At 42.3% G+C, this 12,914-nt stretch overlaps 1 protein-coding gene across 1 annotated transcript in view; it reads right to left on the bottom strand.

The window, feature by feature from the left end:
* The window catches only part of Cd38 (CD38 molecule), a 44,791-nt gene extending 31,883 nt beyond the window's left edge, over nt 1-12,908 (bottom strand). Inside the window, exon 1 of the mRNA XM_010641869.3 lies at nt 12,635-12,908. Within this exon, the coding sequence (XP_010640171.1) occupies nt 12,635-12,891 (257 nt within the window). The 5' untranslated portion in view covers nt 12,892-12,908. The remainder of the gene's footprint in view (nt 1-12,634) is intronic.
* Between the last annotated feature and the right edge of the window lie 6 nt (nt 12,909-12,914).

The following is a 12,914-nucleotide window of genomic DNA, read 5'->3' as shown; positions in this document are numbered from 1 at the left end:
GAGGAGGAGGAGGAGGAGGATGCAAATGAAGCCCAAACGTCAAGGCTGCCTCTTCCGGCCCGGGCTTCCTGCGGCCCTGTCCCTGGACTTGTTGTCCTGGGGAAGTGAGGCGCCTCCTCGGATTTTGAGCAAGATATTGCTTACATTTCAAAAGATTTCTCCCCCGGCTTTGTTGAGTGTCCTGCGAAATAAAGGGGAAAGGGGGCGGAGACCGATAAACCGCAGAGATGGTGAATGTGAACCTCCTAAGGGAAGGGTTGTGGGGAGAAGGGGAGCCGGAGAGAAAGAGAGGGAGAGAGAGCCAGGTAGGAATAGGAGGACCCTTTTCAAACGGGTGGGGAACAAGAGGTGCAGGGAGGGGAGGGGAACAAGAAGAATTGAAGAAGGAAAATGAAAATAATCCTCTGCAAGTAGAGCACGAGTTGGAAGATGCAGGGAATGAGAGAGGCCGAGGGTTCGAAAAAACAAAAAGAATTAAGATGTGTTATGTCCGTGTACCAACTCCCTATAATAAATGTAATTATTACCTACTGCAAATGTGTACTAATTTTTAAAGAAAGCGATAGACCTCAATTTATCTTTTTTATCATCTCCTTTGATCCATCCCCATTTCAAGACTTAGCACATCTCCTCCTACACTATTAAGCAAACCAATTCCTAATTAATTATCTATTGCAATGAAAATTTTCCTGAAACTATAAAGCAAATTAGTGACAGAAATTTATGTTAAAGTTTGAATCATTCAGTCTTACACATTTACAATCCCTTACTTCAAAGACTTATGTGCTCTACAACCTATTTCTCACCCTTAACATCTCAAAGTGTGAGCCTATAGAATATTTTATACTAAGAAAATGTAACTATCTGCCCTATGTTTTCATTATTTTGTTCAACAACCACAGAGTAGTAGGCAAAGTATTAGGTACCCTAAAGCTCCCAAGGCCAACGAGACACGCCCAGCTCCCTACTTCTGATGCATTTTGGTCAGCAAGGAATTAATTATAGGTATCAAGTCAGAGATTACAGTAAAGTGAACTGGGTAGTTGCTAAGCAAACTCGGAATTGTTCTAGTGGAAGATTGGATCATTTTGCAACTGTGTGTAAAACAGACTTAAGATTTCTTGGTGACCCTGAGGTCCCCTGGCTACTTCTGACTAAACTGTTCTCCCCTTCCCTTAACCCACTCAGTGCCAAAACTATCCTTTTCACCTCTCAGGTACATTAAACTTGTTTCTGTCTTACAAAAACAAATGCACATGTACTCAGCTACCTCATCTTCGACAAAGGAGCTCACCATCCTCAGTGGAGGAAAGATAGCCTCTTTAATAAATGGTGTTGGAAAAACTGGATATCAACCTGCCACAGATTAAAATTAGACCCTTATCTTTCGCCATGCACTAAATTAAAATCCAAATGGATTAAAGATCTAAATATTAAAACAGAAACATTAAACTTGCTGGAAAGTAAGTTAGGCAGAACTCTGGAAGACATTGGTATAGGAAAAGACTTTATGAACAAATCCTCAGTAGCACGGGAACTAGCAGAAAGAATCAACAACTGGGATCTCATCTTACTAAAAAGCTTCTGTACTTCAAAAGAAACCATTAGCAGAACTAAGAGACAATCTACAATGTGGGAAAAAAATTTTACCAGCTGTACCTCAGACAAAGGACTATTATCAAGGATATATAAAGAACTCAAAACAATCAGTCCCCCCAAATATAAAGACCCGATCCAAAAATGGGCATCCGAAATGAACAGACATTTCTCATACAAAGAAGTGAAAGCAGCAAGAAAATATATGAAAAAATGTTCCACATCACTGGTCATTCGAGAGATGCAGATGAAAACAACACTGAGATTCCACCTCACCCCACAAAGAATGGCTGCTATCAAGAAATCACACAATAACAAATGTTGGCGGGGTTGTGGGGAGAAAGGAACCCTCCTCCATTGTTGGTGGGAGTGCAGACTAGTGCAACCACTATGGAAATCAATATGGAGATACCTCAAAGAGCTTGGACTGGAGGTTCCATTTGACCCAGCCATCCCTCTGTTGGGTATCTTTCCAAGAGAACAAAGAGAATCATATCACAGAGAAGTATGTGCACCCGTGTTTATAGCGGCACAGTTTGTAATAGCTAAATCTTGGAAACAACCTATTTGCCCATCAGTTGGAAACTGGATAAAGAAGTTGTGGTTTTTCTATAAAAGAATATTACTCTCAGCCATAAAGAGCGAGAGAATAGATTCATTCATAGGAAAATGGATACATATTGAAGATATACTCCTAAGTGAAATAAATAAGTCCCACATGTGTAAATACCAAATAGTTTCCCTGGTGTGAATATTCTGCAACAATGCATAAGATTCTAATAAGATTACTGACATTTAGAAATGGGAGGAAAGGAGCTAAAGGTGTAGGGAAGGTGTGATACGTAGGGGAAGAACAAAAAGGGAAAAGAAAAAAATGTGAGAGAATGAAAAGATGAAAATAAAGTGTTTGTAGATGGGGAGGGGAGGAGGGGGTGAAGGGAGGGCAGAGGTAAGGGGAAAAAAATGAGAATCAAGACTTGCCATGTAAAGGTACATGATCCCAACAATGAATGTAACTGTACTGTATCCCTAAATGTACCAATAAACTCAATAAAAAAAAAAAAAACTTGTTTCTGTCTTAAACTTTTGATTGAGAGATCAACAGCGTTCAAAACTTACAACATTCCTAGACAGCGGCAGTAAATAGAAAATATAATTGAAGTAAAATTATATACGCATGTGTGTGATCTCCTACGCATATACATTTTATTGTATTTAATTTACATTGAGTAAGACTAAAAAAAAAAAAAACTTGTTTCTGTCTTAAACTTTTGATTGCAAGATCAACAGCGTTCAAAACTTACAACATTCCTAGACAGCGGCAGTAAATAGAAAATATAATTGAAGTAAAATTATATACGCATGTGTGTGATCTCCTACGCATATACATTTTATTGTATTTAATTTACATCTTGAGTAAGACAAGAGCCACCACAAAGTCAAGATTCAAGCCATTGCCGGGGATTTAGCTCAGTGGCACCCTGCCTGCCTCACAAGTGCAAGGTCCTGATTTTGATCCTCGGTACCGGGGAAAAAAAAAATTGCAAATATTCCCTTCTTGATGCTACCTCAATTCTGGCCAAAGCCAGTTGAGGGAGGTATTCCAGGAGAGGCACTGATCCCCGGGTGAAGAGACTCAGAATGGGTACCCTCTGGTCCATCCACTCTTTCTGTTCCTGAGTATCACAGGTTGTATGGGGACACGGCCGAAACCACAGCAGCGACCTTGTGATAAGTGTGTTTGGTTCCTCACTGCGACCAGCCTGGGCTACATAGTGAGTTCTAGGTCAGTCTCAACTACGTAGTGAAACCCTGTCTCCAAAAACAGCAACAAAGAAGAAACTGTAGAATTGTAAAAGACAATAATTCATATAAAATGACTTGCTGTGTTAGAAACCACAGTGTTTTGATTTGGTACTTAAATGATATTGTTGGAGTGAAAATGATCACTGAAGTAATATATGACTCCAACAGAAATATTATTTTATTGTATTAAGAGTACTGTATTGGTTTGCCACAAGTTTTGTAACTTAGAAAATGGATTACCTTCATTGGGTTTGTACTTTATGACTTAGCGTGCTGTACCATTGGCCGGTTACGCCAACTAAAAAAATAAAGTCATTACCTGAGTTTCACAGCACTCTTAAACTGAATACTTAACACTTAAGCAGAAGAACAGCTGTTCACACCTTTTAACACTCACATTTGCTTAACTTATAAATCCCCATGTGTCAAAATCATGGTTTTGTAATTGCAAAGGCATGTCATGTCAGGTTATTTGAATATAATTATTTTTTGAGGTAACTGTGACCACATAATATCTTTATTACAAGAGGAGCTGTACATCATTTGAAATTACTCAAATCATGTCTTGATGTGAAGGTAAATCTCAGTTACTTAATGTTTTTAATAATATGGTGGCACGGTGAGGGTGTGGGGTGTTGGGGAAAAAAATTAAGTACCGAATGGGAGAAACAGAGTGGTCTACACTAAGTAAACCGCGCTGCAGGTTTGTTTTTCTTGTTGTTGCTTTTGTTTTTGGTACCAGGGATCAAACTTGGGACCTTGCATTTGCAAGGCAGGTGGCAGACAGAACCAATGAGCTAAATCCCCGGTCCTGCATTGCAGGTTTTATTTATCAGAATTCTTATTTTGGATAACAGAGTGGCTGCAAGTAGAAAACAATCCAGAAAATGCATTGTATTTAGTATTTTGTACCAGGCAGTTAACCGCTAAATGATATCTTTGGTACTTGGAAGTGTCTGTTGTATATGATTTTTTGTTAAACGGTGTTTAGCTTTTGCCAAATACAGTGCTTAATGTGATCAACTTTTAGTTGGGTTTCCTTTAAAGGGACCAGTTAATATATATAAACCACAGAACACAACCAAATTTTTAAAATTAGTGTTTCTCTACTTAAAATATTATGTGGCTTATTAATTCTCAGGACATTTGTAAATTGTGTTAAATTCTGATAAAGTTTCTGGGTTTTTTGGTAACCAAAAAGTTTTTACAACTGAAATACTATTTCAGTGAGAAAATTGCTAAGTAGTATTAATATTTGACAGAAAAAGACTTGTATAATTGTTGTAAATTATACTTGTTCTAAAAAAGTATAATACCTATTGATTGGGGGGCGTTGAGACAGGGTCTTGCTATGTAGTTGAGACTGACCTGGAACTCACTATGTAGCTCAGACTGGTCTCGAACTCACAGCGATACTCCTGCCTCAGCCTCCTGGGTGCTGGGATTACAGGCATGCACCACCACGCCCAGCTGATAAATTATTTCTAAACCAACCTTTATCATATCCTTCCTTGAATTTTTTTACTCTGATCTAATGATAAAACACCTACAAATTTTCATTTTCCATTGTAGTTAGCTACATCTGTCTAAATACTTGATTCATGGCTTCTATTAAAGTATAAACAAGTTCACAGCCAAGTTCGTTAAAAAGGACTAAACAGGAATAAAGTGTTAAATAACAGCTACGAAGCATCTTGTCCTATTAAATATTAAGATGAATTTACAGGAATTAAAATGGCTCCTTAATACTTTCTTTTAACCATAAAAAGATGAAAAGGATTCCATTGATAAGTTACAATAAAAGTATTTGCTGATGCATTTTTACAACATGTGGCCTTTATTTATTAACTTTATTTTTATTAAAATGTCGTTTAATAACATTGATTGTTCAAATTAATGGATTTCAGTGTGATATTTCAACACATGCATCCAATATAAAAAAAGAAAAAAGAAAAACTGAGATTTTCAGTGTAGGAAAAAGAGATGAGGGTCAGGGATTTAGCTCAGTGGTGCCATGCATGCCTCACAAGTGCAAGGTCCTGAGATCGATCCCCAGTACCACAGACAAAGAAAGAGAAATAAATATAAAATTGTAAACATTAAATAAAAATCTATGCCCTTTGCTTTGAACTGGAATTATAAATATGATCTCCATGCTTATCTTTGTCTTAAAAAGAGTGTGTTTTCTAATACCATCCACCTCAAAACCAAGAAGGTTATATCAACCCAGTAACAACAGCACTCTTACAGTCTACTGCATTTCCCCGAAAATAAGACCTATCTGGAAGAGAAGCCCTCACGTGATTTTCCAGGCTGTTCGTAACATAAACACTACGATAGCTGAGGATTTAGCTCAGTGGTTCCGTGCCTGCCTCACGTGCAAAGTTTGGAGTTCGATCCCTGGTACCAAAGATTAAAAATTCAAAGAAACTACTTAAATACAATAAAAAATAATCACCACACCAAAAATCAGCCCCATCAGCCAGGTGGACACATTTAGTATGTCCATTGCGACACACTACAGACATACTGAATTATAAAATAATATGAATATATAATTAGAGATAAATAAATAATGACATTGATATTTACAAAAAATGATAACATGAATTACAGTTAAGTATTTGTAAGTACTCACGTGAGCACCTTCGGACAAGAGATAAATGCCTACATAGATGAACTTGAGACTTACTGCCCAACCACCAACAGGATCACAGTCAAAATTCACAAATTACGTACACACTTGATAGCAGAAGGATGTGGTGGCATCTACTAAGAATCTTCATAATTCAGTATGTCACGTGTTGTAAGGAAAGTACTTAATGCACTCATGTGAAATAAAGAAACATTCTCTGAATTTTAGTGCCTGCGGTTTTTTGTCACTTTTGTGTGGACCTCTTTCCGAACTCTCATCTGTTTTTTGGTTTTGGGGTTTGGTTTTTGTTGTTTGTTGTTTGTTTGCTTGTTTTTGCAGTGCTGAGATTTGAACTCAGGACCTCGCACTTGTGAGGCATGCACAGGACCACCGAGCTAAATCCCCGGCAACTCTCACCATTTTTCTTGCCACTCCTGTCTTGTAAGTCTTCCACTAACATTTGATTTAATGGAAACATTGCGCAGCATAGCCTGCAAGAGGTTGTGACTTGGATGAAGGTTTCATGAGATCAAATCACAGCTGTGTGGCCAATGCACCTTGAGCAGGCTACATGGGTAAGAAGGGCTTATGTAAGGAGAGCTCTACTGCTGGATGTGAGAGATTGGAGCTAATGGTTCTACAAGAAATGGAGTCACAAGAAATTCAGGCTGGAATTCAGGGTTTGGAGAGTTAGGATGTTCCCGAAGAAGATGACATGTCTGTATTTGAATAAATGTAGATTTTTGTACATGAATAAGTTAATAAATGATGTCTACACCCTGTCAGCAGTAGGATCCTCCTCAAGGTCCCTCTACCGTGACAAAGTGTTGGTAAATGGCTCGGTCCATCTTCCACCACTTACCGGTGCCCAGGTTTCTCCCAACAGGAAAACACTCCTCAGACACCGCCTTGCTAAACACCAAGAGGACGCTTTCAAATGACCACTACTTTTGTGGAGGCCTTCCGACCCCGGACCCCTGGAGGTGATGCCCACTTCCATACCTAGGTGGCGCTGTGTGAGCACTTGGCTCACGTACTCTGCAACGTGTCTACTCCGGGGTGTTCAGTGGGTCCTTGGGTGCATCTGACGCAGCCCTGAAGATTCCAAGCAACCGATGGCTCCCTCACAGCACCCTCTGGGCTAGCTCAGAGCTCTTATCATTACAGATCAGGCCGACCTACAGCGTTTGGGTCTCAGGCTGCTCCTCCTCACCTCCCACTCAAGAGAACCCAAGACCTGTGGCTTCTTTTCCTCCCTCCACTCCAAGTCCTGGCACCAGGTACACAGTAAGTCTTTCCTAAGTGTCTGGGTAAATTTGCTGTTGTGTACTAGTAATGTTACTGAGTGGATTTTAACAAAATGTGAAAGTCATCGAAATGGGAGGCTTAGGGAAGTAAAACTGAAGAATTGGCCTCTGAGAAAATCTGGAAATTTTTAAGAGGAAGGAGAAGCAAAAAGGAAAGAGAAACAAAAAATAATTGCGATGTGAAAATAAAGGAATCAGAAAAGACAGTCAACTCGGGCACAGAGGTGTGAGAAGATAGGGAAAGATGGTTTACCTGGCCAAGTTTATTCCCTGGTAACAGTCCTAGGTGACATTAGCTGGAAAACAGGCCACCCATTTGGTGTGGGTCACCCTGCAGATGAAAGATAATAAACGATTGCCACTTTAAGCCTCTAAATTTTAGGTCACTGGTTTTTTATTTGAAAGTAGAAAAGTGTTGGGAAGTAAAGTACTGAATGCATAACAAAAGCCTAAAACACGTTCATGACAAAGAACCTTAACTGTCTAGGCCACAGTGCTTAAATTTTTTGTTTGTTTGTGTGTTTGTTTTTTTGTTTCTTGAGACAGGATCTCACTTTGTAGTTGAGACTGACCTGGAACTCACTATGTAGCCCAGGCTGGTCTCAAACTCACAGTGACCCTCCTGCCTCAGCCTCCCAAGTGCTGGGATTATAGGCATGTGCCACCACACCTGGCCACAGTACCTAAATATTGGTCAGACATATCTGGATGTTGCTTGAAGGTATTGCTTAGGTTGCAGCCCCAAAATGGTACAAGCCAGAGCTCCCGCCCACATACGAATTCCCGGTCCTTTTTCGCTGGAGGCCCTGACTACCACACTGTGGCATCAGCACGGATACTGGCAGCAGACAGAAGAAGGAAGGTCTCAGGCTACAAGTGCAGGTGGGTGGAGCAGCACTGGAGGCTGCAAGGATGTCAGCCCGCCTCGCCGGTAACCCTGGGTAACAGCGCTGTCACCTGCGCACGTGGAAACACGAATGCTCCTTGTGAGCTCAGAGGCCTGGCTAAGCGGACTTCCAGGCGGAACGTTGGAAAGCCCGCTCATTTCTTTTAGCTGTGTGAGCTAAGGCACAGAAAGAAAGAGAGGGAAGAATTCCTGATATATATTTTTTAAAGCGGAATCAAGAGCAAGCATTTTCAAGTTGGAATTTGCTGCGTTTGAAAATAAAACTGAGTCACAGATTTAGCTCAGTGGTGTCCACCACCTGCCTTGCAAGCCCAAGGACCGGAGTTTGATCCCCAGTACCAGAAAAGCAAAGAGAAAGAAAGAAAAGAAAACTGAAAGTTGGGCATGGCAGCTAGTGCAGGCCTGTAATCCCAACACTGAGGGAGGCTGAAGCAGGAGGATCACAAGTTCTAGCCCAACATACAGAGGTGTGAGAAGATAGGGAAAGATGGTTTACCTGGCCAAGTTTATTCCCTGGTAACAGTCCTAGGTGACATTAGCTGGAAAACAGGCCACCCATTTGGTGTGGGTCACCCTGCAGATGAAAGATAATAAACGATTGCCACTTTAAGCCTCTAAATTTTAGGTCACTGGTTTTTTATTTGAAAGTAGAAAAGTGTTGGGAAGTAAAGTACTGAATGCATAACAAAAGCCTAAAACACGTTCATGACAAAGAACCTTAACTGTCTAGGCCACAGTGCTTAAATTTTTTGTTTGTTTGTGTGTTTGTTTTTTTGTTTCTTGAGACAGGATCTCACTTTGTAGTTGAGACTGACCTGGAACTCACTATGTAGCCCAGGCTGGTCTCAAACTCACAGTGACCCTCCTGCCTCAGCCTCCCAAGTGCTGGGATTATAGGCATGTGCCACCACACCTGGCCACAGTACCTAAATATTGGTCAGACATATCTGGATGTTGCTTGAAGGTATTGCTTAGGTTGCAGCCCCAAAATGGTACAAGCCAGAGCTCCCGCCCACATACGAATTCCCGGTCCTTTTTCGCTGGAGGCCCTGACTACCACACTGTGGCATCAGCACGGATACTGGCAGCAGACAGAAGAAGGAAGGTCTCAGGCTACAAGTGCAGGTGGGTGGAGCAGCACTGGAGGCTGCAAGGATGTCAGCCCGCCTCGCCGGTAACCCTGGGTAACAGCGCTGTCACCTGCGCACGTGGAAACACGAATGCTCCTTGTGAGCTCAGAGGCCTGGCTAAGCGGACTTCCAGGCGGAACGTTGGAAAGCCCGCTCATTTCTTTTAGCTGTGTGAGCTAAGGCACAGAAAGAAAGAGAGGGAAGAATTCCTGATATATATTTTTTAAAGCGGAATCAAGAGCAAGCATTTTCAAGTTGGAATTTGCTGCGTTTGAAAATAAAACTGAGTCACAGATTTAGCTCAGTGGTGTCCACCACCTGCCTTGCAAGCCCAAGGACCGGAGTTTGATCCCCAGTACCAGAAAAGCAAAGAGAAAGAAAGAAAAGAAAACTGAAAGTTGGGCATGGCAGCTAGTGCAGGCCTGTAATCCCAACACTGAGGGAGGCTGAAGCAGGAGGATCACAAGTTCTAGCCCAACATTCAAACTTAGCAATTTAGTGAGACGTGGTCTCAAAAAGCAAGAAAGCAAGAAAGCAAGAAAGAAAAGCAAGCTGGGGTTGTAATTCAATGTAAGGTCTTGGGTTCCATCCCCGTACTGCCAAAAACAGAAGAAAAAAAGAAAACTGTCATTCTCAGTGTTTTCTGGAAAAGATTATCAAAATAAGAAATAGGCATAAGGCAATAATCAAATCCAGGAAGCTGCCAATAAAACACGTTCAGAGTTGAAATTCCAGGGAAGTGGCTGTAAGACAATATGCATATAAATATTATCGAAAATATATAAAGAACTCCACTTGAAACAAACAAAAGAAATAAGTAACTCAATAGAAATGATTAAGGATCTGAACAAACAAAATCACAAGGAAAGTATAAACAGCCAGTAAAAATATACGAGATGGCTGGGGATGTAGCTCACTGGTTCTGCTGCCTGCCTCACAATCACAAGGACCTGAGTTCGATGCGTGGTACCAAAAATAGATAGATAGATAGATAGATAGATAGATAGATAGATAGATAGATAGATGGAGATACACACATACAAGATGCTTCTTGGAGAAGAACTAGAAGCTATTTTTCTCATAACTAAAAAGATTGAAGATACTCAACGATGATGAGATTATGGGATCCCATGATATCTCAAGCTATCCTCTGATAGCTTGATGTGAGTGTGCGAAATGGGAGAGCTATTTTGGAGGGAATTTGGAAACATTAGAAACTTGAAAAAATTACAATTTAAAATAAAAGCGTTGACTCAACAATCCCAGCCCTAGGAATCTGCCCTCCAGGGTCCACACATGTAACACGAAAGCACAAGGACAAAGACACCTCTCCCCAGTGGAAGGAAAGTTTCCTAGGAGTGGGAGCGTCATCATTCACTCCTATACCTTCCTTGGTTTGTTGCCTGGAACATAGTAGATGCTCAACAAGTATTTTGTAGAGTGGGATTTTTAAAAATGGTAAACAAAGTAATTTTCTGCCAGCTGGAAATGGTTACATCTACCCTATGGGATGTTAAGAGATGTTGAAAAGAATAAAGTAGATCAGTACAAACCCACTGAAAGCTCCAAGATCAAGTATAAAAATGAGAACACAAGTACTGCTGCCGGAAGCTTCATTTGCTGGATTGCCACCAGGCATTCATGTAAATGGCCTTGATCTGTATTTATTAGTGTGGAAATCTAAACATTTCCAAAGCAGGAACACTGAAAACTTAGGATAAGGAGGCTCCTCCTACTCTTCATAATCTGTCCACTTGGCGGATGCTATCATTTTTTCCATTTTACAGCCGAGAATGCCCTGGCACAGATGAATTTACGATCGATCGCACCCCAGGCCAAGATGCAAACCCAGGTGGTGAGACTCCAGAGCTGATGTTCTTAGACCACCCAAGAAGGTTGCCATGGGCTCTGAAAAGAGTCTGCTCACTCGGTATTTATCGTCGTATCTCCCCTCTGAGTCAAGCTTCTGGACACGACCGGCTACTGTTATAGTCGCCGTCTATGGAACCTAGATGAGGAGTAGAAGTCAGTGGCTACGAGTGCAGTCTCTAGCCGAGTTTGGGCAGATTACTCAAACCTCAGTTTGCTTATCTGCAAAATGGGAACATCAATTGGAACCCTCATCTAGTCGTTAAAGGACGGAATGGCTGAACATTTTGAAGTGCTCAGGACCTGCAGTAATCACCGTATTGTTACTAACTCGTTTCTATCCAACGTGGGTGAGTGGGTGGGTAAGATATAAGATGCTTGTACAGGTGTGCGCCGAAATATTAACAGGCTATATCCTGTCGGTTTGTAACTGGATTATGATTAAATATTAATTTGCTAATATTTTGCTGAATATATAGAGATGCGTACAGATATGTGGAGCAAGGATCAACCCTAAAAGCCATGCGGTTTCTGTGTGTCTCTGTCTTACCATAGGGTATGCACATCTGAACAATAGTATGATTTCATCAAAATTGATGAAACAACCAGAAAGTTTTAACTCTACAATTAAGGTGAGAATAAAAATAAGCTTTGTTTTTGCTTTTGCTTATGCTACCGCTCCCTCCCTTTCTTTTTCTTTTCCATTTTTATTTTTGTTTTGAAACAAAGTCTCTCCAAGTGGCAAAGTTGCCCGGGCTGGAGCTTGTGATCCTCCTGCCTCAGCCTCCCAGAAAACTGCTTTTTAAATGCCATTTCGAGTTGGATTTTACATTGAACGGCAGAGTATAGCCCCCAAAAGCTCCTCAAAGTCTAGTTTCTCTTTCAATTAGGCATTTAATTATCTGTAAACGAAACTCTTCGGGGAGCCCCCGAGAACCCTGGAATGTGAACAGTTTGTAAAACCTTTAGGTCTCTGCGTTAGACCCCAGCCGCTGAGCGCGGGAAGCGGCGGTGGCATTTCGGGGTGAGGCATCTTGCACCGTTAAACAGAGTGCAGCCTCGCAGCTCCCCGGCAGTCTGCAAAACTTTTAAAAACGCGCTCTGGGGAGAGCCCAGCGCCGGGGACCGACGGGAACGCAGCGACCCTGGGCGGATTCTGAGGTTCGGGTTTTGCTAAGGGTCACAGGCATCGGAGGCGCTAGAAGAAAAAGAGCGGACTGCTCCGTGCAAAGCAGCGAAAACGACTCCGGGGCCTGGCCCTTCCGACACCGCTCCCTCCCGCGGGCTCCCCGCGGCCTTCTCGGGGACACTTGCCACGCACGGTCGGAGTCTGGCCCGCAGCCGAGGTGAGCGGTCGGAGCCGGGCGCCCCCGAAGCCACTCACCGGAGCCCCGGCCGGAGGAGCTGGGTGTAGGCGTAACACCGTCCCAGGACGATCGCGAACAGGTTCTGCGTGGTGCCCGTCCCGTTCCACGCCAAGGGCTCGCGGGTCCGTGTCGGGGACCGGGTCAGGGCTACGAGCAGGACCACAGCGCAGACGATCAGCACCAGGAGGCCGCAGCCCAGGCAGACCCGGCATCTCCGAGACAGCCGGCAGCAGGGTTCGTCCCGCGACGACTGGCTGGACTCACAGTGGGCCATGAGAGGGGGTCATGCGGGCGGCG

This window comes from Fukomys damarensis, unplaced genomic scaffold (assembly GCF_012274545.1).
Source record: "Fukomys damarensis isolate Sample0158 unplaced genomic scaffold, DMR_v1.0_HiC HiC_scaffold_35, whole genome shotgun sequence".
NCBI lineage: Eukaryota > Metazoa > Chordata > Mammalia > Rodentia > Bathyergidae > Fukomys > Fukomys damarensis.
This window is presented reverse-complemented; position numbering and strand designations above follow the sequence as displayed.